Source organism: Schistocerca nitens, chromosome 4 (assembly GCF_023898315.1).
Source record: "Schistocerca nitens isolate TAMUIC-IGC-003100 chromosome 4, iqSchNite1.1, whole genome shotgun sequence".
NCBI lineage: Eukaryota > Metazoa > Arthropoda > Insecta > Orthoptera > Acrididae > Schistocerca > Schistocerca nitens.
This window is the reverse complement of record NC_064617.1, coordinates 908,812,693-908,840,412: the sequence shown is the minus strand read 5'-3', so window position 1 is coordinate 908,840,412 and position 27,720 is coordinate 908,812,693. Positions and strand designations below refer to the sequence as shown.

The following is a 27,720-nucleotide window of genomic DNA, read 5'->3' as shown; positions in this document are numbered from 1 at the left end:
GTATAGGAAAAGTTTTGCAAATGCATACTGAGTTAAAGAGATTTACAAAACGAGGGGAACTACATCATATTGCTTGATGATAGGAGTAGCAGTCATTGAAGTGTGAATATGGAAAGCTGGCCTACTAGATACTGCTTTCACTAAAGTGATAAAGACCTGGTAATGGGTTAGGCGTATGGATTACTTACAGGGCTACCAAGAAGGGCACTCTAGGACATACAAGTATATCACTGGATATAAAATAAAAATCTGATAATGATGAATAGAGTACCATATTTGCATGAATCTATTGTTCCGTTGATGTATTGTGCACCCCAATTTTAAAAATTAAAATGATGAAAAAAAGAGTTTGTTGGTACACCACTAGTAGGCTAAATTTGTTTTAAACAGCAATGGATGTATACATAGTGCAATAATTTTTGAGTGACACGTTGTTATTAGACACAGTCAAGCATTAAAGTTTATCACTCATCCCTTCTCTTGATTTCAAACAATGGAATCTCCAAGGAATAGCTTTTCATCTTTAGGGGTCTTGGGGCTTGTTTTCCTCTTGAAGATTAGGATTGGGGGATGTCTGTGCCCATCTGCTGCAGTTGCCAGCATTACAGTTACATGCTGTCTTTCACACCCTGATCTTTTGATGGTAACTTCTTCTGTCTCCTCCTCATCAGTCATGTAATTACATAGTGTATCAAATCAAATTGGTGTCTCAGGAACATTACCCATTTGGACAATTGAAAAAATTCTTCTCTTTCCAAAGTGTGATGAAATAATTAAAGTTTTTTCTCAAAATCCTGTGGAAGCTTTTGGCATATTGTGCTGTGGTGTCACATAGAGAAGCCCACCCATTTCATAAAGAGATCAGCCCATCCACGGCTATTCTTAAATTCTTGCCTCGTTATATTAAGAACTGTGTCCACGACTTTTGCTTTGTTTCTTATTGTGTCGTTACTCACAGTTTGTCCATTCTACATCCTTTCATGGACAAATTCCAAAACTTTTACTTTAAGATCAGGATGACTCCCTTTGCGATGGCCAGTGAACTTCTGTCTAGTAGTGGTACTTGCAAATAGTGCCAATTGCTGTTTCTCCATAAGCAAATTTTACTCTCAGCTGCTCTAAACTCTCATCCTGCCCTCCTGTTACCATATTTTTCAGCATCAAGAATTACTTTATGCTTGAAAGTAGCATAATATGATCATCTTCTCTTTACATTTCATGACTACCTAATGCAAACTCATTATGCAGTAATACATGCCAACAATAATGTAATGAAGTTGAGAACTATAACAATGCTTTGTGACATAAGAAACAATACCTAAATTTCAGTGATGATGTTGGTGAACAATGGATTCAAGTTTGCAATCAAAAGTAGTGCACCATTGAATCTTATGCACACCCCAATTTTGAATACCGCGTATGGTAAAAAAGAAGTATGCATTAGATCTGTGTAAACAAGGTAAGTTAATTAAAGAAATTATGAGGAAATATGCAAACAAAGATAATAACAATGTGAAAAACCTAGTTGCAGAAACAGCTTGGAAAGGTTACAGCTAAAAACAATATATTTTGACATCTAAGGTACCATATGGATAAGATACATTAATTTTAGGAGAAAGAAACATGTTTGATTATGATAATAATAAATAAAACAAAGCCCCAGTGGAGATTCAGTTCTTTATCAGCCCATCTAGATTTAAATTTGTTGTGGTTTCCCAGAATCATGTAAAGCAAATGCCAGGTTAGTTCCTTTGAAATGGACAGGGCTTCTTTCCCTCCCCAATCTGAGCAAGTTTTCCATCTTTAATGATATTTTCATCAGTATAATGTTGAAAACACCATCTTTCTTCCTTTTGAAACAAAACAGTGCACCAACAATGGCTGTCAGTTGGTTTGCATCCATATGTTCTATAGATCCAACTCATTTGTCACACTCAGCAGCTTACCTAGTATTTCACATACGGTTTCAACTAACACATGATTTATGGTTTTATGATTATTTCCATTCTATTATGTTCATTTGTCTCTTCTTGAATATTTTTAACATCTGAAAAACAGCAGCACTCCTCCAGAAAAACACATTCAGTTTCTACAAAAGCTTAAAAGATTCCCCCCCCCCCCTCTCCCTCTCCCTCTCTCTCTCTCTCTCTCTGAAACTGATTGCAGACTAATCAGGCATAGATGCAATGCAGATTATGGTGGTTTCGAGTTACCAAATTACCTATCTTTTTTTTTAGCACATTATTGGGCTAGGTGGATATGATTTTGATACCAAATTAAAAATTCATTTTGCACCCAGTAAAGTATTACACATTATCATTCAGACCTACATTCAATAAACTGCTCTTAAACAACCAGCTCTTGACACCACAAGTGTGTGTGTGTGTACCGAGCGAGGTGGCGCAGTGGTTAGCACACTGGACTCGCATTCGGGAGGACGACGGTTCAATCCCGTCTCCGGCCATCCTGATTTAGGTTTTCCGTGATTTCCCTAAATCGCTTCAGGCAAATGCCGGGATGGTTCCTTTGAAAGGGCACAGCCGATTTCCTTCCCCATCCTTCCCTCAGCCGAGCTTGAGCTCCGTCTCTAATGACCTCGTTGTCGACGGGACGTTAAACACTAATCTCCTCCTCCACAAGTGTGTGCCTGTGAATATCCAGGCTGCTTTATTATCCATAGATCATTCATATAAAACTTATTGGTGATGCTTCTTGAGAATTGACAGGTGTCAACAAATAAAAATTATGTAATTTATTTTAATCTTGTAGCGCACAAATGTATTGATAGTATAGTCAGTTTCCTACAGCACAATCATTTCCTCTATTGCAAATTCAGTAGTTAATTTGCTTTAGTGCCTGACAGTAATTAGTTTGTCAGAGACGCAAGTCTGGATCTGTAGTTGTATTTGTCATCTGCAAATTCTGTATATCATAGTACCAGACACAGCTGCAAATTGGTTTGTTTTCATCAGACAAAATTTTCTGTACTTATTCTGATTTTTGTATGCCTTTTTTACTAAAGACTTTTTGTAACACAGAATACTGCTACTCACTATTATGTTTTTTTTTGCAGGTTTCCAAATAAACCAGAAGCACTTGTGCCATATGAAGATATTGACAAGCGATGTCGTCAGCTGGAAGATTATCTGAACAATCTTTTAAGGATAAGGGTCTACAGAATGCGACATGAAACGGTACTTTCTAATACTACATCTGTGATAACATCTATATCAAAATCATACATTTTCTGCGTTGTTGATGTCCTACTCTCTCTGTACCCTCCCACTTTGTGCTTCCCACTTTGTTTCTTTCCATCTGTACAACAGATAGGTCTACCTCAATGTGTGGCATCAGTGACCTGCCCCTCTTTTCTCAATTTATCCAACCCCTCCCTCTTTCCTCCCTGTGAAGGAACTAACATTTCTCAAATCTGGGGTAGTTTCTTCTGCTTTTGTATGCGAGCACGTGTGTGCATTCTGCAGCAACTGTTATTTACATTTCAGTTTTCTCCATTCTCTCTTTCATCTCTACTTCAGTCGAACTGATCCTTTCATTGACTATTTTTCTCTCCTCTTTCTTTCTCATTTTCCTTTAGCTTATGGTTCCTTAGACAGAGATTTATTTCTAACTCCTGATTTCTCCAACTCATTATTGTGCCCATGTTTGCTGACACATAAATTTGTTTTTGGATGGGATCCACCTTAAGCAAACAATTTTTTCTTCTTTTTAGCTAGACATGTTTAGTCTATCTACAACAAATTCTGAAACACCACAGCAAAACTACATCACACTATTCTAAACATAAAATTCAACAAATCAAATGTTGATGCTGTAACTTCAGCAAAACATGCTTGGATAAATAGAAGAAAAAGTTGGTTGCTTAAGGTGGATCCTGCACTAAAACAAAATTAATGATCCCATTTTGAAATATGCTGCTCTCCGTTGGATCTTCTCTTACCTGTCCCTTTAATCCCACATGTTAATGTTTTTTGCCATGAACAGTACCCAAGGATTGGTGTTAAGTGTTTCATTAGTTGCTTCTTTCATGAATGTATTAAGTTTCCTGAAGATTTTTCCAATTAATCTCAGCCTGGCATGTTTTCCCTTCATTTAGTTTTTTGTTATCATGGATGTTTTATGGCTGTTACAGTTTCCAGTTATTTGTGTTCTCGTTCTCTCTCTCCCTCCTCCCCCCCCCCCTTTCCTCTCCCTCTTTCAGTGTATGAATCATTGGTTAAGTATATAATTTGCTTTACTTGACAGTGTAACTTTCTTTGTTATGTTCTATTTATTAATCATTTTGCCTTCAGCTCATTTCTTACTAGCAACAGGCTACATAGTGCAAGGAGTAAGGCACTAGACTCTGGCCATCCACATTTAGTTTTACCATGGTTTTGTTAAATCAATTAAAGCAGATGCCAGGGTAGAAAATGATGACCAGTTTGCTCTGTCAGTCCAAGCTTGTATTCTATTTTTATCCATCTCCTCATGAATGAGAAGTTAACTTTCCTTCTTTCATTCCTTTTTATTTATTTTTTGCATGCAGTTTTCTATGTGTTTGTTGCAATAGCGTGTGCAAGGTTTTATTAAAATTGTAAATTTGAGAAAACAGCTTCCGTTGTGTGTACATAACATAATGATTTTATATATATTTTGTGTCACATTAAAAATGTGTTATTCATACTCATGTCATTTACGTGGTCCTGTCGAAACAGAATAGAATAGAATAGACTAACTTCCAAATATGTAAACACAAAATGATGATTATTCCACTACATAACAGAATAATTAACAACGCGCTGTTAGTCCTTAAATTATATCATCATTTTCTAATTACATTAAAATATTTCTTTGGTGTAACATTATCATACAAAATCTTGGTACTAGAGTTAATATCATCATTAGACAAGTTAACCCTTCGACTGCAGAAGATGCGCCACCAGCTTGGTCCGCAGCGGTCTGCGGCGTAATCCGTCTACCTGCACTGCGTGCCTGTCTCTCGGAGCTGCCGCCGGAACCGGATCAGACCACGTTGCTCAACCCACCCTGTGCTGAATATTTCTCGGCTCAATACGACTCACGCAGAGCCCACGTGAATTTTTTGCGACTTTGAGCTGTAATATCTCGGGCAATAGTTTTTGTAAACAAATAAAATTTGGCCATCTTGTACAAATTATACATTCTCTTAAGAAAGATAATGAAAAGAATTTTACAAGCCATATTGAGCCAGAAAATTGTAGGTAAATTGGCCAAAAAAAAAATAGGTACCCGAATAAATTTCGAAGTTTGGCTTCTTGATTCTCCTGAACTAATGCTATGACGAATGTGAAATTTGACATTTAGTAACCTAACAACACAAGGTTCTTAAATATAAAGTTTCATTTCCATAGTACTTTTTAGTACTGAATGAATTAAACACAAAATTGAAGATTTTGTAAAAACGTCAAAAATGCTGTATTTTCGTTCCGAATTTGCTAAAAATCTATGCTCCATAAAACATACCAAGCTGTACAACTGGAATGAAAGTTGGGCACGAAAATCAGGCCCAAAAGAATGTAAACTTTGGGTTAGCATATCTACTAGCGTGAACACATGATGAAAATGAAATTGAGTGTGCAATAGATTGACTGCACAATGATAAGGAATAAAAAATTTTATTCCCCTACTATTTTCCAATAATCTACAAACTAGTCGAAAAGATGTTGCTTTTTATGAAAATATTAAAGCAGGGTGTATTCGATACTTCTTTTGCAAATACCATTTTCTATTAATGCTTCAAAGCCAGTCTCATTCTAACAACAAATTTTAAGTCCCCCACACTCCCCAGAACAATGAGTTTAATTTTCAATACTGGCTAACAGAAGCAAAGTAGCGAGAAAAATCATGCTGTGAAAAGTTTTAACTTTGGCATGTTGTTTCTCATTTATCAAAGGCATTTAAATCAGTTATGGAAAACATGTTTTGTACAAGTAGACTGAGTGTGATCTACATTTGTACTACTAAGGATGTTGTTGTTGTGGTCTTCAGTCCTGAGACTGGTTTGATGCAGCTCTCCATGCTACTCTATCATGTGCAAACTTCTTCATCTCCCAGTATGTACTGCAGCCTACATCCTTCTGAATCTGCTTAGTGTATTCATCTCTTGGTCTCCCTCTACGATTTTTACCCTCCACGCTGCCCTCAAATACTAAATTGATGATCCCTCGATGTCTCAGAACACGTCCTACCAACCGATCCCTTCTTCTAGTCAAGTTGTGCCACAAGCTCCTCTTCTCCCAAATTCTATTCAATACCTCCCCATTAGTTATGTGATCTACCCATTTAATCTTCAGCTTTCTTCTGTAGCACCACATTTCGAAAGCTTCTATTCTCTTCTTATCCTACCTATTTATCGTCCATGTTTCACTTCCATACATGGCTATACTCCATATAAATACTTTCAGAAACGACTTCCTGACACTTAAATCAATACTCGATGTTAACAAATTTCTCTTCTTCAGAAACGCTTTCCTTGCCATTGCCAGTCCACGTTTTATATCCTCTCTACTTCGACCATAATCAGTTATTTTGCTCCCCAAATAGCAAAACTCCTTTACTACTTTAAGTGTCTCGTTTCCTAATCTAATTCCCTCAGCATCACTGGACTTAATTCGACTACATTCCATTATCCTCGTTTTGCTTTTGTTGATGTTCATCTTATATCCTCCTTTCATGACACTGTCCATTCCGTTCAACTGCTCTTCCAAGTCCTTTGCTGTCTCTGACAGAATTACAATGTCATTGGTGAATCTCAAAGTTTTTATTTCTTCTCCATGGATTTTAATACCTACTCCGAATTTTTCTTTTATTTCCTTCACTGCTTGCTCAATATACAGATTTAATAACATCGGGGAGAGGCTACAACCCTGTCTTACTCCCTTCCCAACCACTGCTTCCCTTTCATGCCCCTCGACTCTTATAACTGCCATCTGGTTTCTGTACAGATTCTAAATAGCCTTTTGCTCCCTGTATTTTACCCCTGCCACCTTCAGAATTTGAAAGAGAGTATTTCAGTCAACATTGTCAAAAGCTTTCTCTAAGTCTACAAATGCTAGAAATGTAGGTTTGCCTTTCCTTAATCTATTTTCTAAGATAAGTCGTAGGGTCAGTATTGCCTCATGTGTTCCAATATTTCTACGGAATCCAAACAGATCTTCCCTGAGGTCGGCTTCTACCAGTTTTACCATTCATCTGTAAAGAATTCGTGTTAGTATTTTTCATCCGTGACTTATTAAACTGATTGTTCGGTAATTTTCACATCTGTCAGCACCTGCTTTCTTTGGGATTGGAATTATTATATTCTTCTTGAAGTCTGAGGGTATTTCGCCTGTCTACTAAGGATAAAATAATATAACTGTCCATGTTACATGTTAATAATTTAAATATATCACATGCAGATTAATGTATGGGTTTTGTCATACTGGCACAATGTACTTGGCCTAATAAAATTTGCCACAGTACAGATATTACGCCATCTCAATCACCAAGTCCATTCATTTGCTAGTAAACTGCTACATATGAAGAAGTCAGGCTTTGTTTGACTAATTTTACACCTGTTGATCTGTTTCCCATCCTTCTTTTCGATCTGGGCTTTGGACTGGCACTGGCGAAGTTAAAAATAGATTTGTTTTTTTTTACATTTTTACCTTTTTTTTAGTAATTCATTCAGAAGCGTCAACAAATTTTCTCAGATTTAGTTCCCAATGATTAGTAATGCTTCTTTGTATGATAAGACTCAAAGCAGGGTGCAACACATACTGGAACATTGCAGGTTTTGCATTGGTATCTAGTTTCCCAGCGCACTTTCTGTTTTGTGTAAACCACGCATCTGTGCATTAGCATACTTTTCTGTGAATGTTCACTCATGGTAACAGCCGGAAAATGTCTCCCTATGAATTGCAGAGGATTCTCGTCATCGTAGCACCCTCCCCTGCCAACTTTTCTTTGTTCTGTAGCATATTTTTCTACAATCTCCCTTACGAGAGAAAGGTGAAACTCTGTGAGTGCCATTTTTTGCCCTGTTACCGACTGGTGGGGAGCATGAGCATTTAGAATGCACAAATCCAGAATGTGAAAAAAATATTTCTTATAGCATTTCACAGTCTTACGCACTGATCCCACTGAGCTCAGTAACGTGTCACAACGGTCAACTGCACACGTATTCGAATTGTAATCTACAATACATTGTGGTGTTTTTTTTTTTTTTTTTTTTTTTTTTGCCAGTCTTTCTGTCAGTCTTCCCTGTTTCAACTGTTTGTGTTGTGTGAGTGTGACTTGTGGTCAACATGTACACCTCTCTCTTATTGCATTTCTTGATAGCAAGGACCTTGTCAGTGGATCTAAACTCAGTTTCTCCTCGTTTTAATTTCTTCTGCGGTTTTGGCATGTTGCGCCTGTTCTTATGAACAGTGCCACATGCGGCTGTTCCATGGTTGTGAAGCCAGAGGGCCAGGTCCGGGCTGGAGTACCAATAATCGATGTAGAGAATATGACCCTGTTCCAGTTATGGTCTCATAAGAGTTGCCACTACGTCGCCACTTTTTCCCAAATTGTGGAACCCAACTTCTGTTGTTGTGTCTGTGTATACAATAAAATCTAAAATATACCCACTTGACAGTCACACAGTACAAATGTCTTTATTCTGAATTTACTTCGCTTGGTTGGAATAAATTGCTGAAAAGATAATCGTCCTTCGAACAGCAAGAGGCTTTCATCTATACAAAGCTTGTGATGTGGGCGAAATGAATTACGAAACATCTTATGAACTTTGTTAACAATTGTCCAAATTTTAAATAGACTGTCACCTCCAGTACTCGCAGAGTTATCACTGAAGTGTAACATTCTCAGAAGTAGATATAAACGCTCTCAGGACATATTCACTGAAAACTGTTGTGTTCAAAAGTGTATTTCTGGACCAATAATCACTTAATTTTAACTTCTTAACTTGCACCATTAGATGGCAAACAGCAACAAAACAATACATTTACTCAAATCCAATGTCTTTCCCCTTTGACAGCCGAGAATTCACAGATTCTGTAGTATTTTATCTGGTGTAAACGTAAAAACGATTTGTTTCGTCTGCAATAAATTGCAACAGTTCTTGAGACGTAAATATCACAAAAAATGAAAGAAAGCTTGGGCCAGTGTCTAATTGGCATTTGTGTCCTGAACTCGAGTCATCAAAGTAATGGTTTAACAGCTGGAAATCGGTTTCTTTTCAGTCAAATGTGTCACTTAAGCGCGCTTTTTTCTGAACCGTTTCACCGTCACTTTCTGATTCCTCAGATTCAGAGGCACTGCTGACTGTATTTATGGCTCTCCCCCCTGATGTAGAGGGCTGAGAACTACAGCTTCGAGAGTCTGTTGAAGACTCATCACTGTTAGCAACGTCAGATAATACACACTCACTGTCGCTCTTAGTGAGCATATCCAGGATTTCTTTATCTGTGCAACCACAGCGACATGACATTCCTCATGTAGAAAACAAGAAAACTGATGAAAATACAGGAATCTAAGTCGAATTCTGCAAAGAGCAGACACAGCAACAAAGATATATGCACTCTCGAACTACACAGTCAGACCACTGAGCAGTTACTAGAAGAGCAGGGCAGAATGACAGCTCTGAGTGTATACATGTCTGTAGTGTTCAGGTAGCTGTGACTCATTGCGTCTAAACTTGTCCCTAGCTGTGGGAAAGCTGGTGGTACGGGATGCATAAACACATCTTTAGCACTGTAGGGAAGACCCAAGGCCACGTATATAAATATCAGGCACACCAGGGGAATGACGAGTTAACACATCCGCAGCAGTCAAAGGGTTAAGTATGATTAAACTACTGGCTGTAATTTAAACTATCTGTGTAATACAGGGCATTATTTGAATTGTTCTAATAAAGGAACTAAGTGTTCATACTTAATATAACTTTCATAATGGATGCAAATAAATGTTTGCTATTTTTAACATACACATAATAATTTAAAATTATTTTTATGTGTTGTATACTCTGTACTGAAGACTGTTTCAGAGAGCTACACCACAATCCTTGCAACAGTATAATGTTAGTTTTGTTTTGGTAGTTTTCGTGCAGAATATTACTCTGGTCTTTGTTGGTTTATTCTTCTTTTCTGCAAGTGAAGTCCTCTCAGTGCAGCTCCTTACTGTGAGCTGTATATGAATATACAGTTGTAAAAGCTGTGTGTGCCAAAATAGGACTGGAGTCAGTAGGTCTGTTTTTGGTCAATGCGCTACAGTATTGACATGAGGCCGCAGCATTCTTATATATTTTGAGGAGCTGTGTTATCAGAATCAACTTGGCCTTTAGATGGATTCTTCATTTGTCTTTTTATTTACTTCACAAATAATAAATGCTCAGTACACTGGAATATTTGCCAATCTTCGAAAGAAATATTTAGAAGCAAATGTTTCTTGAAATTTAATTCTGTTAATAGCTTCTGGAAGAATCTCTTTAGCAGTATAAAAAAAGTCAGTGTCATGTGTAACAACCCCTTCCCAATTAAGAAGCTATGATTGTGACAGATTATAATTCTGTAGTTTAGTTAATTATCTGCTTGACAGTTATTTCACAGCCACATTGTTCAGCAATCATGTCATTGAAAAATGATTTTAATGCTTTGGCCATAAGTCCACCTCCGTCGAGTGGTGTTTCGAAAAGTGCATAAGACATAAGGCTTCTTCACTTCAATCTATTTCACTTCATGTATATTTAGCCATGAAAACAAACTTGTAATCTGTAGTTGTTTCTTCTTAAATTTTTTCTGATGTTAGTTTGCTCAGACTCTCTCTCTCTCAATCATGGTACAAGCTGTCACATGTACTAACATTTAACGGATGTGTTAATTAATGTTAGTAATAGTATGCACCTACATAAAACTTTGTAATGTTACGATGTATGACTTCACCTTTGTTAGCTTTGTTCAGACTGCATTAAATAGCACTTGTTTGCTTGTAACTTGAACCATCCTTGTGAAGATACTTACAGTGTTTGAACAAAGATATTCTTCATATCATTTGATGAAATAATATCACCAACAGTGAACATAAAGCAGAGCAATACATTTTTATGAGACAGACTCTAGTTGGTAAGTAGCCCTCGTCTTACCACCTGTACAATCGCTTGCAGCACTAGAGTCCAGTCTTAAGCTGCTGGCTTGAAGGTTTAAGTCGCTGTGGTCAAAAAAGCTGCATAACCTGTTCATTTTTGTGTTGGAGCTTTCAAATATGTGATATCACTGCTTGTGAGGACACTTTATCCCCATTTGCTTTGAGAAAAGTGTCTGAAATACACTTTCTGATCAAAAGTATCCAGACACCTATTAGTGGACATTAATAAGGGATGTGTCATCTTGTGATAGTTTGAACTCTACTGGCGACATTTCTGATGAGGTGTCTGAATGTTTTTTGAGGGATAGCAGCCCATTCGCCAAGGTCCAAAATCAGAGAAGCTAGTGATGTTGGACACTGGGGTCTGAAACAGAGTCGGCATTCTAACTTTTCCCGAAGGTATTCCATTGTGTTCAGGTTGGGGCTCTGTGCGCCCCAGTCCATTTTGGGATGTTATTGTTGACAAACTGTTGCCTCACAGTTGCTGCTTTATACTGCACTGTCATACTAATACAGACTGTCGTAGTCTCCAAACTCTTCCTCTGCTGTATGCATTACAGCATTTTCTTAAGTACAATAAGAGGACCACAGACTAAAAATGAACAGCAGCCCCATAGTGTAACACCACCTCCTCTGTGCTTCACTATTGGCAATGCACACAATGGCAGGTAATGTTGTCTGGGCAACCGTAAACCCTTCCATCAGTTCACCATAGGGTATGACATGATTCATCACTCAAAATCACTTTGTTTCCAGTCATCCAGTGTCCAGTGATGTCACTTTTTGCATCACCTCAACCACGATTCTGCACTGACTGTAGAAATGTGTGGCTTATGAGGAGCTGCTTGACCGTTGTACCTAATCCTTTTTAACTTCCTATGCACAATCACTGCGCTACCTTGACTGCTGGTAGCACTTACCAACCAAAGGTGATTCCTTTTGTCAATTTTGTGTGATTTTTCTACAGCTGCCCTACCCAATGTTTGATGGTCCCTGTCCATCAGAACATGAGGTCTTTCTGGTCTTGGCCTATGTGCGGGTGTTCCTTTTTGTTTTCACTTCAGAACCTCATCACCAAGTTAACTTTGACAGTTTTATAATGTTGACATATCTCTAATGGATTTATTACTCATATCACATCCAATTACTATTCCACATTGAAAGTAACTGAGCTCTCCTGACTGACCCATTCTGCTGTTACTGCTTCTCTACTGACGACACGATACTCCCAGTCTTCTTTTATACTGATGGTTTCGCCTCTCACAGTATCTATTGGTCAATTCAGCATCGCATTGACGTGTGTGGGTCCTTTCGATTAGACAGTGTATTGTAGTGCTTCATTGAGCACCACAAGGAGACAAAGCTTTCTTAGTCATCGTTGTCCCCTACTGTTCGACCAATAAACCAAAGTCTCCTACCTGCTTTACTCATGACTGCACCTTTGTGATTGTTCCATTTCATGTATTTACCAGTGGTCACACAGGAATTTGTTTGAGTTTACCAATCCCAACTGTAATTCTTTAGTACTGTAGCCTTAGGATACTACATTATTTCATTTTGTGACGCGCACAATTTTATAAATCTGAACATTTAAAGGAAGTTACCAATCTGTGTGACAATTTGAAATCTTATCAGGATCTGACTGAATATTTGTGCCGCTTCCATCATAGACTTAATAGTAGATACATGCATTATCTGTGAAAAGTCTGAGGTTACTAGTAATATTGTCCGCAGGTTCATTAATATACAGCAGAACAGCGAGGCACGCAACACACTTCCTGGTGTACACATGAAGTAACTTCTATGTCTGTCGATGAGTCTCGCTCTGAGACAAATTGCTGTGTGCTCCCTACCAAAAAATCCTCAATCCAGTCACAAATTACACTTGATAGTCTGTACAGTTGTATTTTTGGCAATAAGTGAAGATGTGGCATCAAGTCAAATGCTTTTTAGGTATCAATAAATACTGCATCTATCTGACTGCCTTGATCAGTGGTTTTCAGCATGTCATGTGGGAAGAGTGTGAGTTAGGTTTCACATGACTGACAATTTCAAAATCTGTGCAGGTTGGCATGGGGGTGTTTTCAGACAGTGGGCCGTAGAAAAAAATTTCTGATCATGATGGGTGGTCTGTCTAAGCTTTCAAAATAATCTTTCAGTGGCTTATGTAATTGTAAGTCATTATATTGCGAGAAAGAGGTGAAGCTATAATGTTTTTAGTGAAATAATAGCTGTTTATATTTTGTTTCTGTGAGTACTTCTGTGCAAACTGTATAAATTGAGAAAATGTTTATTATTTTCAATACCATAGGTGCTGTTGATAAGAAGTATGTCATATCCATGATGCAGTGTTATGAGCTATATAGGCAGAACATACTACATCAATACTGTAATATTTGAATTTACTTCTATTTTCAGCTTATACAAGACGTGTGTCCCAGCTGTACCCCCTCCAGTGAAGACTGTGTTGCAGTTGTCACCAGAAAAATCATACATACTTTCATAGAGCATGTTTCCACAGTTACTATAGAATAATCTCAGTAATTTCATCAGATGTCTAATTTTCAGTACTTTTGGTTTCAAGGAGCTTTGATGTGATGCCATTATTTTGGTGGAGTGCTGAATGATGGTGTGGAATAATGTAGTGCTTCCATAATTACTAGCATCCTTAGATACTTATGAATGGCTCACCTTTTAGGTTGTTAACATGTTCTTCACAGTAGCTGTAGCTATGGGGTGCCATTGCATCCTATCTCCTTTGTAGTATTTGACTCTGGAAATATTAATCAGTTCAAGATTTAGAGCTATACAAAGACTTGAATGACATGTGGTGGAAAACTGTGTGGTAAACCAGTATACCTTTCGCTGCACAAATCAGATTTTCATCTGAGCCAGGTGTAGCCTTTTCACAGAATGTTGTGATGTTTGAACCACTAACCTTGGTTTTTGAATTATCTTTATGCCTCTTTCTGCTTAAGTGGTAATTTCTGTTGGAACCATCCTTATTTGCAAACAAATTGTGCAGTCTACTTCCCAGTCATGATTTCTTGCTTTTTACACTGGATATTTGTTTTGCAAACCACTATTAAATATGCATTTGAGAGTCCAGGGTGGGATAACAGCATTATTATGAAAAAGATAGATAGCTACTCACAACATAGGCAAGACACTGAGTCACAGGCAGGCAAAACAAAAAGACTGTTGTACATTTAAGCTGTCTGCAGTCCAGCCACAGTGTATGGTCATATGTGAGCGAGTTGTGTTTATGTGAATATGTGTGTGTTTTCTGCTCTGGGGGAAGGTCTTTTAGCCCAAAGCTTAAATGTATAAAAGTCTTTTCATTGTGTCTGTCTGCAACATCTCATCTGGATGGTTAGTAGCTGTTTATTCTTTCCGTAATATCATTGTTAAATATGCATTTATGTTTTGGCATTTTGCATCTACAAATAAGAAATAGTCTGTTGTGACTGGAATTTTAGGGCATTTAACAGCATGTTTACTAGCACACGTACAATTAAAAGAAATAGGCAACAGATATAAATAAAAATAAACAGTAAACGGTACAAAATTACCTAAGTTATTGTGCTGCAGTATCAAGATATTGTGTCTGTGGCACAGACATGTGGAGTGAAACATTGAGTTGAGTTAAACCATTGAGTTGCCTCTACGCAACTGTCTGGCAGGTAGGGCAGCGGCACGGTGCATGTGTTCGTAGATTGTTGGCAGCTTCTCATTGTTGTCACTAAAGTCGTGCATAAAATATGTGCATGAGAGGAGGTCTCATTTTTTTAATTCAAAATCTGTTTACTTCAGATCAATAGAATTTCTCCAGGCACAGAAAAAGGTCTGGGTGTATGTTAGTCAGTTGTATAACACCTCCCTCCCCCCTGCCCCCCCTCCCTCCCAGGACACTCTAAAAACTAGGACAAATGCAAGGAAAGCTGGACTCATCACAGCTCTCAGCTCTGATCATGAGAGAAACAGGCCCTTGATCTCTTCTCCAACAACAGAATTTCTTGTGGTTTTTAACAGTGCCTAGCCTACAGATAACTCCAACATTCCAAAAGCATGTCTCCTCAATCATTTTCTTGTGGCTCATATTCCACAATGAGTCTCCTTTCACTTTCCTTCTTTAGTCTACAGCTACTATTGCATTGTTAGATTTTCAGCTCCACTTTCCACTAAATTTTAATACACCAAAGGCAGACTTCATTCGTATTCTTTCTTAAGTACGTTGACTTGTTGTTATTCAAGTTTGATCAAATTAATGTTGCATGTTCCTAGTTGTTCAGTCATTCCAAAGATGTTGATTTTAGTTCGCTTGGATGCTTTGATTGGGCAAGTCCAGCATTGTTAACCCATTACCTTGTGATACCAATGCAGCAACCCTTGTTTCATGGACTGGAGCATTATATTCTGCTACAGAAAATGTTAGATTAGAAACTGTTGCTAAATTGTGGTTAATATACTAATTGCTAACATATTTCTACAAAACTGGTGTTCATTTTGCCATCAACCAAGGCTAATGAGCTGAGCACAAACTAGGAAATGAGTAGACTTGCACATGTCCTGTAGGATGCCACATCCTCCACTGTGACTCATCAGTCCATACAACCTCTTGTGTTACTCCACACACTGTTGACATTTTCTATGTTTGTACTTGGCAAACACATCATCATATGTGTAGTATAGTGTACATTGTAATTTTCCTCCCTTCCTGTTCCAGCCACAAATAAAATGTAACAAAGAAGGCAGTCAGTAAGTGTTAAGCAAGGTTTGTTCGTGTTGCTAATGTTTCTGAAGATCTGGGGCTGAAGTAGTTTAAGAATAAATTGAATAAATCCTTTCACATCCACTGTCAAGACTGTTTAGTTATTTATCCAAATGATCAGTTTTGAGACACTCAATCTTACTATCGGGTGATAATTGTTCAGCAGTGATAATGAAATTGAATGTCTCATAACTGATTGTGTGAATATATAAACAAAAAGATACTAATAGTGGCTGCAGAAGCACTTCTTCAATGTATTCCTCCATACAAGCTCAAATTCCCCAGTTCTGTCATAACTGAAGGAAGTATTAAGTTGCTGGACTCTTCTTGGAATGCACATTAGGTTTTAATAGTGAGCCTCTTCATAATTAACATCATTTTGTTTGCAGCATTTGCCGCTAGATTTAAATGACCATTTCCATTATGCTCTCACCTGTTGTCATTGTTCACGATGTGTGTATGAAATTGTGCAGTGGTTCTTGTGATCGGTGGCTTCTACCAGCAGCAACCACAAGAAAACAGACTCTTATTGCCTTTCTACATATATTTCTGACCCCTAAATCTGTGCTACAATGGAATATTTATCTAAGGTGCAGTCAAAAAGTTCTTGTTCAAAGACCACACAGTCAGAATCGGTATGTTGATCAGGCAAAATCATCCCATCAAGGCACGAAGTTGATGATATCCATTTGGTAAAACACTGTCTCCTGCTGCATAAAAAAGTACGTATCTTCCTGTTGCATATCCTCATCCACAGGAATCGTCGAACTTTCAGGGCATTTTTAAAGGTACTGAAGACGTTATAATTGCATAGGAAGAGATCAGGACTACAGGACAAGTGCTCAAGTGTCTCCCACTTGAGTTGACATAACTTCCGTGTTCAGGCATCTTCAGTATGGGGTGTGCATTATCCTGAAGGAGCAGCAGCACCACTTGGTGCACCTTCTCACAAAGATGGTTTCTGACACACGTACTGTCTTATTCATATTCTCCATTCTCTGATGGACATCTACCGGTATTACTCCTTTGGCAGCCAACAAAGGAATAGCAGCACAGTGGTGATGTTGGAAAGATTTAGTAGTAATGTCACCATAGTTTCTGCATTTACCACATGCACGTCAGAAAGACTCGAATGCTACCCTAATCCGGTGCCTATATGTCTGTGTTTATATACTTACATCGGAGTCATGCTAAGTTGCACATATGTTGCGGCAATGCAAACTTTTTGATTATCTCTTATATAATGCTGTAAGAGCATTTTACAATTTATTCAAACAGCAAGCTATTGACTTTGGTGGGCCCTGTAAGTTAACTCTATTAGGATTAAGAAGCCAATGTTTTGTTTTAGTGCTTCCCTGGCATTTGTATTTCGCAGTAACTGTGTACCTGGGTGTTTGTGTCTCCTGAGGAACCTCTCTGAGAGAATGCCTGACATTGCGAATCACACCTCACACACACTCACTCAGTTGTCTCCATTGATGCACTGAACAGACAAACATGTTTATGGTGTTGTATATCCTCAGTTGTATAGTCTAATGTTGTATGCAGTGTGTTCAGTGGCTGTCTGGGGACTGTAGTCTCCTTAGTACAGTATTTACTCGAATCTAAGCCGCACCTGAAAAATGAGACTCGAAATCAAAGGAAAAAAAAAATTCCCGAATCTAAGCCGTACCTGAAATTTGAGACTTGAAATTCAAGGGAAGAGAAAAGTCTTCGGCCGCACCTCCAAATCGAAACAATGTTGGTCCATTGTAATATGAGACACAATTTAGGTCGAATGAATGTCGATACAGCTACAGCAGTTTTTCGAGTTGTAAGCTTAACAGTTAAGCTTTACCAGGTAGCCATTGCTATACGTCAGACGCTCCATCCGTATTTATACGGGTACCCTTCCTTTTTCACGTGCTTTGTCTGGTTTCAATAGATTGCTTGTTTTTCTGTGATCTGATTAGTGCCGTTCTCTTTGTTATAGGTGTTTATGTCACTCTAAGCTGAAAATGCATTACTGTACCGTGTCATGAATTGTTTGTCGCATTCTGATAATAAGTGCTTATGGCCTGTCACTGCTCGCGGCATGATTTGCTTTTGTGCGCGCTGCCGCCGCTTACAATAAAAAAAAAAAAACGACAGGAATCGTCTCATTAGCGAAACAATGGCAAGAGACTGCTATTTGTTGTTACTTACACTGCTGCTTTCTTTGATAATGATCAACAAGAACCAAATAATAGACTGCATATGATAGAAGATGTTCTGAACGAGAGTTTTGCGAAAATTTTTCTCCGTTTGAAAATCTTTGCAGATGCCTCTTTAGTACATTACATTCTGCATAGAAATTAGAGTCATCTTAGATTTAAAAATCTAGTCAGTTGCTGTGCTTCATTTCTGACTGTATCACTATTAGGCATAAGAATAATACGAATATAAACATGACATGATATGTATATTCTTCTGCGTTTGCTGTTGTCTCACTCTAGTTTCGTAGTTTATTAGGCAGACAGGATTTAAATGAGATGGCAGCAAACACGAAAGAATACATGGCAAAATGTTTATATTCGTATTATTCTTATGGTGAAGAGAATACTGCATGTGATTCACAATTCATAAAAGTTCCTGTCAGCTACCATCTCTTCTCACAGGTAGGAAAAAATTCAGAACGTAGGAGTTGGCCCTATTGGCAAACATCCCAAACAGTCTTGCCAGTCGGATTTTTGTAGTACATTGAAATGCTGCTACATTCGAAGATGAACAATACGAAATTTGTATTTACTTCGTTGGATAATGTACAAAAATGCAGTGGTCGAAACTCGGGGCGGAGAAAAAACCTCGTCTTCCACCCTTTTTTTTTTTTTTTTTTTTTTTTTTTTTTTTTTTTTTTTTTTTTTTTTTAAGTTATTGACTGACGCAGAGGTTTTGGTGCCAGTATTTATCTTTGTGCCTGCAAAGCATGCCTGTGTAGCACTACATATATTCGATGGCAGAAGTTAGTTGTGGCAGCACCTACCAACATTTTTCAGAACTTCCGCTTACTTTGCATTCGATTCTAAGCCGCAGGCGGTTTTTTGGATTACAAAAACAGGAAAAAAAGTGCGGCTTAGATTCGAGTAAATACGGTATACATTATTATCTTGTTTGGTAATAAATTTTTTCTCTTATTTTGGTACTTTGTATTTGAGAGACAAATTTCTAATTTGAGTATTGGCCTTTAGCATTGATTCATTTTCACAGTTGAATAAATCAGCTGAAGATTTTTTCTTTACTATACCAGACATATTAAGTCATTCACAGCTTAAATTTTTTTTACTCAAAATCATTCCAATACCTATGACATCATTTGCTGGTGACATAATCACACTATAGTCACTTAGTCAAAAGTCTTCCTCTTCTTTCCATTTGGCTTTCTCATTCTTCAGGCTTTTTATGTCCCTGTTACATACCAACTCTCAAAATTCTACACAGGGGCTGTTGCAAATGCAAAAAAGTACGGAATATGAGAGAGGTGATGAATCAACTATAAGCTTCCTATGCCATGACTGTGAGGTACATCCACATGCAGATTCTGTTTTGGTCTGTCTTGCTTAGTTGTGTACGAAGTCATCATTAAATTATGAGAACAGCATTTCTTGTGGATACAGTTGTCACATAGTCTGCAGTTCCCAAAGCTTTCTGTGCCCCGAATCTTTCTGTAGTCCAAGAACAAGAAAACCTGACAGTATCCCTTCCATAATTATGGTTACTAGACCATAAGCATATCTGATATGAACTCCACAGATGGTACATTCAAAATAATCACTGTCAAGACATGCAAATGCTGGCTTATTTGTGTGATACCTGTGGCTCATAAACTGCTACAATGCATTGCCATGAGTGGAGGAATTGCAGTGCCACACCACTGCCACTGAAGTTTCCTGTGTACTACCTCTGGTATGTGCAGCAATTTAAGCCAAAGACTGGCAAGCATTCTATACTGTTTCTGCCAGGACCATGTATGATTTTTCTGTATATTAATAATACTAATTGCTGCATTTTCCATTACATGTTTCAATCACTTATATTTTAGGCGTATTTCCTAGAAGTGAGTCACCTCTCATTTGTTAGGGAATTGGGCTTAAAGGGCAAGGAAGGAATGGTGCTGAAGAGAACGGGGAGCACCCAGCTTGCCCGTGCAGGCTGTGACTGCTTCGGTGTGTGCAGATGCGCGGTGTGTGTTCGGTAAGTAACCTTACTTGTCCTGTTTGCTGCCTCAATGTCCTTGTTATCCTTTTCATTTCCAGTGACTTAACTGAGACGGTGAGAGCTACAAAACCTCAGATAAATTGACAGAATGTGGGATATTACTTCGCTACCAGACACACATGTAAAGTGTACCTGATGCAGAGTCATCTGTAGCTTATTGTGAATCTCTTCTTCCAAACACTATATGTTAGCCATTTATTTAAGTATGTTGCTTCACTTTGTTAATTATTTGATGATGATCTGCACAACTACCACTTCATCTGGGAATGTGCAGACAATTTAACTGTCCCAGGCTTGCTCCATTCCTTTCCTGTTTCTAGCACTCTTACCTACACTTCTTTCACTTATAACCTTTAGCTAAACCTTATTTATAATGCTCTATTTCCTTACTGAATTACTGTAATATAAAGATAATCTTACTTCTGCTTCATGGGATCCTATCCTCCGGGTGAGGTTTTGTGATCCATTATGTACACCACTGTCCTCTAATCTTTTAATGTATGTCTCTCCATGACTTGAAGTTCTTATTTGGTGAAATCTACAAATACTGTGTTTTCAATTATTTTGTTACTGATTTTCTGTTGAGTTTAGAATCTGCTTGAAATCTGGTAGTTGTTTTTGAAACCAACTTTATTTGATGAATTTTCCTTGTGATGCCCTTTATGCCACTCTATGGTTCATTGAAGAGGGTGTAAAATACTTCTGGCAGGAGTGTTATGCCTCTGTTTGTCATTCTAGTCCATTCTCCTGTTTTTACACACAGAATTCCCAGCCATTGTACATTGTAAACCCTCTTAGTGTACCATAATTTATGTAGCTGTTGAAAAACACTCTGCCACATTAGAAATACCAGCTTGAAATATTTGCCATGAATCTGTGTCACCCAGTTGTTCTTCGGCGATAAAAAAAAAAGTTCTATGGTTTTATTTTTGTGTAGTGGCATAGAATCTGGCCCTTATGCCTCATTTTACTGCTTCATTAAGTTCTTTTTGTGTTAATTGCAGTTTAGAAACTTGTTAAATAACAACTAAGTCTTACAGTTATCATTATTATTCCGTTTATTTTTCTAATTCATCTTTAAATCTCTGTGTCAGTACTCCATATTCAGAAAGCTTGGTTTTAAAGGTCTGATAGGAACTTCTTATGTTGTTCTTTTTGAGACAACTATCCATTTGTGCCAGCCATTCCTTGCCATATGCACTCTTTGTGAGCTTAAAATAGCATCTTAGCACCTTCCTTTCCAGTGTAATGAAAGTTATCACAGATGACCCTTTTATTTTATGAATTATTGGTAGATAGCCTTGCAACACTGTTTCAGACCAATCAGTTTTATTATAGTACCATATGTGTCTTCACTTTTAGACTGATGTCAAAATGCCTCTGAATATTTGCTACATTGTTTGTCAATTATAGTGAGCATTGCTTGCTGTTTTTCTGTTTTCTCCAGTTAAATTCTTGATTCTACTGAGTAGTCCCTTTACCCTCCTCAAGCTATTGCATAACTTCTTGCCTTCCTGTGCTGCAGTTTTACTCTTTGGCTATATCTTTTCTCAAGACATATTCTCTAGGACAGATTACCTGCTGATAATCTAGCTTGTTTGTAGCAGGTAGATTATAGTTCTTCCACTTTGTTCCATTATTTTATATTTTGATGAAGTTATGTTTGGTCACCACACCTGGGTGTGGTCTGCATCTTACCAAATTTTTTTATAGAAGTGTAGGCCATGCAAGGAAGCTTGCCCAGTCTCTACCATGGTAACCAGTCGATGCAAGGGGGAATGCAAGGCGGACTCCAACTGCCTGTTGGGGGATAGCTCCTTGACCACGCTGGGATTGCACTATTGATGCCGGCCTGTCACCTTACACATGCCATGGAGTAGGTGCCTGTCTGTCTGAGAACACTAGGACTCCGGGCACTGGCCATCAAGGCAGGTAGCCTTTAACCTGGCAAGAACACTTGTTTAGAACAGGTGGCACCATCATAAGTATCGGATGTCGCAAAAAGACCTAATTATGAAAAGAATAGTTGCTGCTCACCATATGGTGGTGATCCCAAGGCCAAACTTCAGAGTCTGGTTTTGGCAGCCAGAGATTGTGGTCATGTGTGTGCGAGTTGTGTCTGCACGTGTGTGTGTGTGTGTGTGTGTGTGTGTGTGTGTGTGTGTGTGTGTGTGTCTTCTGATGAAGGATTGTTTGGCCGAAATCTTTGTTTGACAGTCTTTTTGTTGTGTTTATCTGAAGCTCAGCATCTGTGCTATATGGTGAGTAGTAACCATCCTTTTCACAATATTGTCATTATTCCATTCTGGATTTTCCATTCTTTGATGAAAAGACCTAAGTTAGCAGCCACTAGCCAAAAGGCTCTGGCAGTCTCTTCAGACAAACTACAATTCAGTGCAGATTGCTATAACCTTAGAAACTTTCCCTCCTTGGCCACACAGAGAGAGGAAAGCAAAGTCTAGCAACTTGCAGACATTCTCTCTCCTCAGTTCCTGGTTTGCATTTGAACATATGGGGGGGGGGGGGAGGCTTCTTTACTAAAACAATGTTTTTTGTGGAGAATATTGTAAATGTGTTTGGCGAACTCTCTTCCTGTAGTAAATTACGAAGTGGTTCCACCTTAAGATGGAAAAATTCGTACCCAGTCCAGGGTGTTACTCTCTTGGAAACAAATTGGTGCTGCAGCTTTCACCATAACACCCCATAAGAATGTAAACATAGTGCAGGTTAAATTTTTTCCAATGACATGTCACTGCAGATGGATGAACTACTACATGAACATTTGGAGAAGCTAGGGATACACTTCATGCATCACGTATGTTGAGCCCCACCAGACAACAGGATTGACACTGGAGCATTTATCCTGACTTTTGAAGAGGGATCCAATTTCAGGAAATGTCAAAATAATGATTTGCCAGTGTGATGTGAAACGGTACTTCCCACTCCCAATTCAGTGCTTTAAATGCCAGCATTTCAGGCATGTGTCTTCCCAGAGTACATATGACTCAATTTTTGGAGTACATATGACTCAATTTTTGGAGTACATATGACTCAGTTTGGGTGTGAATCGTGCTACTGTACTCCATATTCACTGGTCCTGATCTTGCTCCGACTGGGCTGTGCTTGTCAGATTTAAGGCTCAGTAGCACCTTCGACTTTGAAATTATTGGACCCAGTCCAATATCAAGGAGTAAGACTAGCCACTGGTGCCTTCCAGACTAATTCCATAGTTCCTGTCTTTGAAGCAGGGATCATACCTCTTCAGTTATGATGGTACCATCTCTGGAGTTCAGTTATGCAATCACCATCCAACAATTTGCTCATCATCCATCTTATCAGATTGGTTTTGCATACAGGGGGCATTCACCCTCTGAAACACACTATCATGTAGAATTGCCATTTGGAAGGTGCCCTGATGCCCTCTGCCAGACTCTCTTCATAACCCCATCAGAACACACTTCTTATTTTTCCCAATACTCCCACACCCTGGTTAGTATTCAGGCTGCATATTAGGATCAATCAGTTTCAGGAACCTAAAGTTTGTCTCCCTCATGACCATTCAGCATCTGTTTCTCTCAGTTCTTTTAGGAGCATGAGGGTGCTACCTTCATTTACAATGATGACTGTATAAAACCACATATAGGATGGGATATACTTTTACATTTCGCACTGGTCAGAAATAACATTTGCTGCCAGGAATATACAGTGTTTTTACAGTAGAGCACTACTGTTTATTAAATAGATCTTCCTCGACCATTTTTTAATTTTTAGTAATTCAGTGATCAATCTCCAGGCTGTTGATGATGTTACTCTTGGCACTCTGAGGGATCTACTATTCACCATCATCTTTTCTCTGACCTAGGTTGTACTGGCCGCTCAGTTGTCTCTGGGTACCAATTCATGTAGATATTTCAGGGAATAGACTGGCCGACCATTGGCTATAGAACCAATTACTTGCCCAACATTTGCTTCGTTGGTCACAGGTGCAAATTTGTGAGTGCAAACAAGATGTCTCCTCTTTTGGAGATTGAACATCCCCCACCTGGTGGGTCACTGCCTCATCAGATAAATGCTGTGCTATCAAGGAGATTACTGCTGTAGAGTGCTGCTCCTGCCATTGCTCCCAGGGAGATTCCACCTTACTGTGTCACCTCTGCACTGGTCATACCAGATTAACCCAGAGTTTTACCTTACATAATGAGCTACCCCCACGTGATTGTGGAGCCTTACAGAGAGTAGCTCACATCCTGGTAGAATGTCCCCTCCTCCTGGCTCTCAATGCTAAGTATGGTCTTCCATATTTGTTGCCTCCAATATTGAATACTTACAAATAGTTTAATTTAGTTCTTCATTTTCTATGAGAAACTTGTTTTTTGTTCTGAGATATAATATTTAAAACTACTTCTAGGGCAGGGTGGTTAAAGGTTGGCTGTCTCCGACTGCGTGCAGAGCCCAGTGGGCCCTCAACTCTACCTCCTCTGCCAGCTGCCTTGATTGTCCGTGTTTACTCTTCTGTCGCACTTAAAGGTTTAGGGATAATACTCTGATGAAGGCAAGACCTTGAGGATTCCTTAACCTTGATACCAGCTGATAACAAAAGAACAGTTAAACAGATTTTTAATGTTTTCTGAAAGGTAGTGGTCTGTTCCTATCTATGCCACTTTTGTTATAATGGTTCAGGGATGGGATGGCTGTGGAAGTGGCACCCTCTATTATATGGTAAGCCCCGGAGGACACACACCTGGCTCTACCTACCTTTTATTGGTCTCACCTTATTTTACTGTAACTGATCTAGTTGCTGTTCATTATGTTTTGACCTTCTCACTTTTACTATTATGATTCTTCTGTCTGGAAGAACTTGTTTCTTCCATAACTGTCTTGGCCTTTAATTAGGTTGGAAGGGGTCAAGGAACCTTGCCTTATTGTCTGAAAACTGTAATCCTTCAGCCCTTATTATTATTATTATTATTATTATTATTATTATTATTATTACAGATGTTCCTTCTTCTGTGGTGACATTTGTGCATCATGGAGGCAACGCTGGCTGTTCGTGAAAGACACCTACCTAGGCTACATACGGCCTAAAGATGGCCGTGTGAAATGTGTGATGCTTTTTGACTCTGGCTTTGAAGTTTCATCTGGTATTTATGCTACGGGACTCAACCATGGAATGCATATATTCAACTTGTCAAGGTTAATTTTGACTATTTAATAAAAATTTGCTTAGTATGTAGATCTACCTACTCAATTACTTGACTGTAATGCATATTTCAGGATAGAGCATAACACTTAAAGAATGGGTGATTAGATTAGATGTACTTTTTGTTCCATAGAGTCAATGTGAGGAGTTCCTCAGGGATGTAGAACTTGTCATAAAACAAGAATACATAATATATATTTACAAAAGAGGTAAGCTAATGTCCCTTCCACAGATCCGAAGTGAAATTGTACTCATGGATGTGGAATAAGTGAAAAATGTTAAACACCTTTTCATTTAAAAAGTAATAGCAAACATGCCACAAAGCATGTAAAGGTACAATAAACTCAGGTGCATATGGTAATTCTTACACTATTGTAGTCTCACAGAGAAAATAAGTTTTCAGCACTTGTTAAAACTGATCGCTTTACTGCACTGAAGAGGTACAAAAATCATATTTTACCTAAAACGTTATTTTATACACTACTGGCCATTAAAATTGCTACACCAAGAAGAAATGCAGATTATAAACAGGTATTCATTGGACAAATATATTATACTAGAGCTGACATGTGATTACATTTTCACACAACTTGGGTGCATAGATCCTGAGAAATCAGTACCCAGAACAACCACCTCTGGCCGTAATAACGGCCTTGATACGCCTGGGCATTGAGTCAAACAGAGCTTGGATGGCATGTACAGGTACAGCTGCCCCTGCAGCTTCATCACGATACCACAGTTCATGAAGAGTAGTGACTGGCATACTGTGACGAGCCAGTTGTTCGGCCACCATTGACCAGGCATTTTCAATTGGTAAGAGATCTGGAGAATGTGCTGGCCAGGGCAGTGGTCGAACACTTTCTGTATCCAGAAAGGCCCGTACAGGACCTGAAACTTGCGGTCGTGCCTTATCCTGCTGAAATGTAGGGTTTCACAGGGATCAAATGAAGGGTAGAGCCATGGGTCGTAACACATCTGAAATGTAACGTCCACTGTTCAAAGTGCCATCAGTGCAAACAAGAGGTGACTGAGACGTGTAACCAATGGCACGCCATACCATCACGCCGGGTGATACGCCAGTATGACGATGACGAATACACGCTTCCAACGTGCGTTCACCGCGATGTCGCCAAACGCGGATGCGACCATCATGATGCTGTAAAGAGAACCTGGATTCATCCGAAAAAATGACGTTTTGCCATTCGTACACCCAAGTTCGTCGTTGAGTTCACCATCGCAGGCGCTCCTGTCTTTGATGCAGCATCAAAGGTAACAGCAGCCATGGTCTCCGAGCTGATAGTCCATGCTGCTGCAAACGTTGTCAAATTGTTCGTGCAGATGGTTGTTGTCTTGCAAATGTCCCCATCTGTTGGCTCAGGGATCGAGACGTGGCTTCACGATCCGTTACAGCCTTGCGGATAAGATGGCTGTCATCTCGACTGCTAGTGATACAAGGCCGTTTGGATCCAGCACGGCATTCCGTATTACCCTCCTGAACCCACCGATTCCATTTTCTGCTAACAGTCATTGGATCTCGACCAATGTGAGCATCAATGTCGCGATATGATAAACCACAGGCTACAATCCGACCTTTATCAAAGTCGGAAACGTGATGGTACGCATTTCTCCTCCTTACAAGAGGCATCACAACAACGTTTCACCAGGCAACGCCGGTCAACTACTGTTTGTGTATGAGAAGTAGGTTGAAAACTTTCCTGATGTCAGCACGTTGTAGGTGTCGCCACCGGCGCCAACCTTATGTGAATGCTCTGAAAAGCTAATCATTTGCATATGACAGCATCTTCTTCCTGTCGGTTAAATTTTGCATCTGTAGTATGTCATCTTTGTGGTGAAGCAATTTTAATGGCCAGTAGTGTATTATTAATAATATACACATCAGTTAATCCAACTAAGAAGTTCATTCCATGAGAAGAGATATGTATTATTTATGGGAAGTTTGACGTAGGAATTTAATACTATATCTACTGGACTATAATATAAGAATATAATAGAGGGAAACATTCCACGTGGGAAAAATATATCTGAAAACAAAGATTCTGTAACTTAGAAAGCTCAAAATTTGTGTGTGTGTTTGTGTTTGTTACTGTTTCTATCAACGTACCAACGCTTTCGTTTGGTAAGTTACAGAATATTTGTTTTCGGACTATAAGATAAGGTTTTTCCACAAATTTGATAATGAGGAATTATGACGTCATCTTACTTTCACAGATTGGACTATTTTTGATGATGTCAACGTTTCTATGTTGTGTAATAGCTTAATATAGGGATTGTCTTATATTTATAGATAAAGCTTTGGCAATTGAGGTCACACACAAATTTAATTTGAAGAATTCAG

The 27,720-nt window shown here is 38.7% G+C and overlaps 1 protein-coding gene across 3 annotated transcripts in view; it reads left to right on the top strand.

Moving 5' to 3' along the window:
• The window catches only part of LOC126253478 (phospholipase D1), a 206,085-nt gene that overhangs the window by 27,828 nt on the left and 150,537 nt on the right, over positions 1–27,720 (top strand). For 2 of the 3 annotated variants that reach the window (XM_049954838.1, XM_049954837.1), the window contains 3 exons: positions 3,074–3,194; positions 19,989–20,140; positions 25,160–25,357. In XM_049954838.1, the coding sequence (XP_049810795.1) occupies positions 3,074–3,194; positions 19,989–20,140; positions 25,160–25,357 (471 nt within the window). Of the gene's footprint in view, positions 1–3,073; positions 3,195–19,988; positions 20,141–25,159; positions 25,358–27,720 lie in introns of those variants that run through there. The other variant, XM_049954839.1, reaches the window with a different exon arrangement.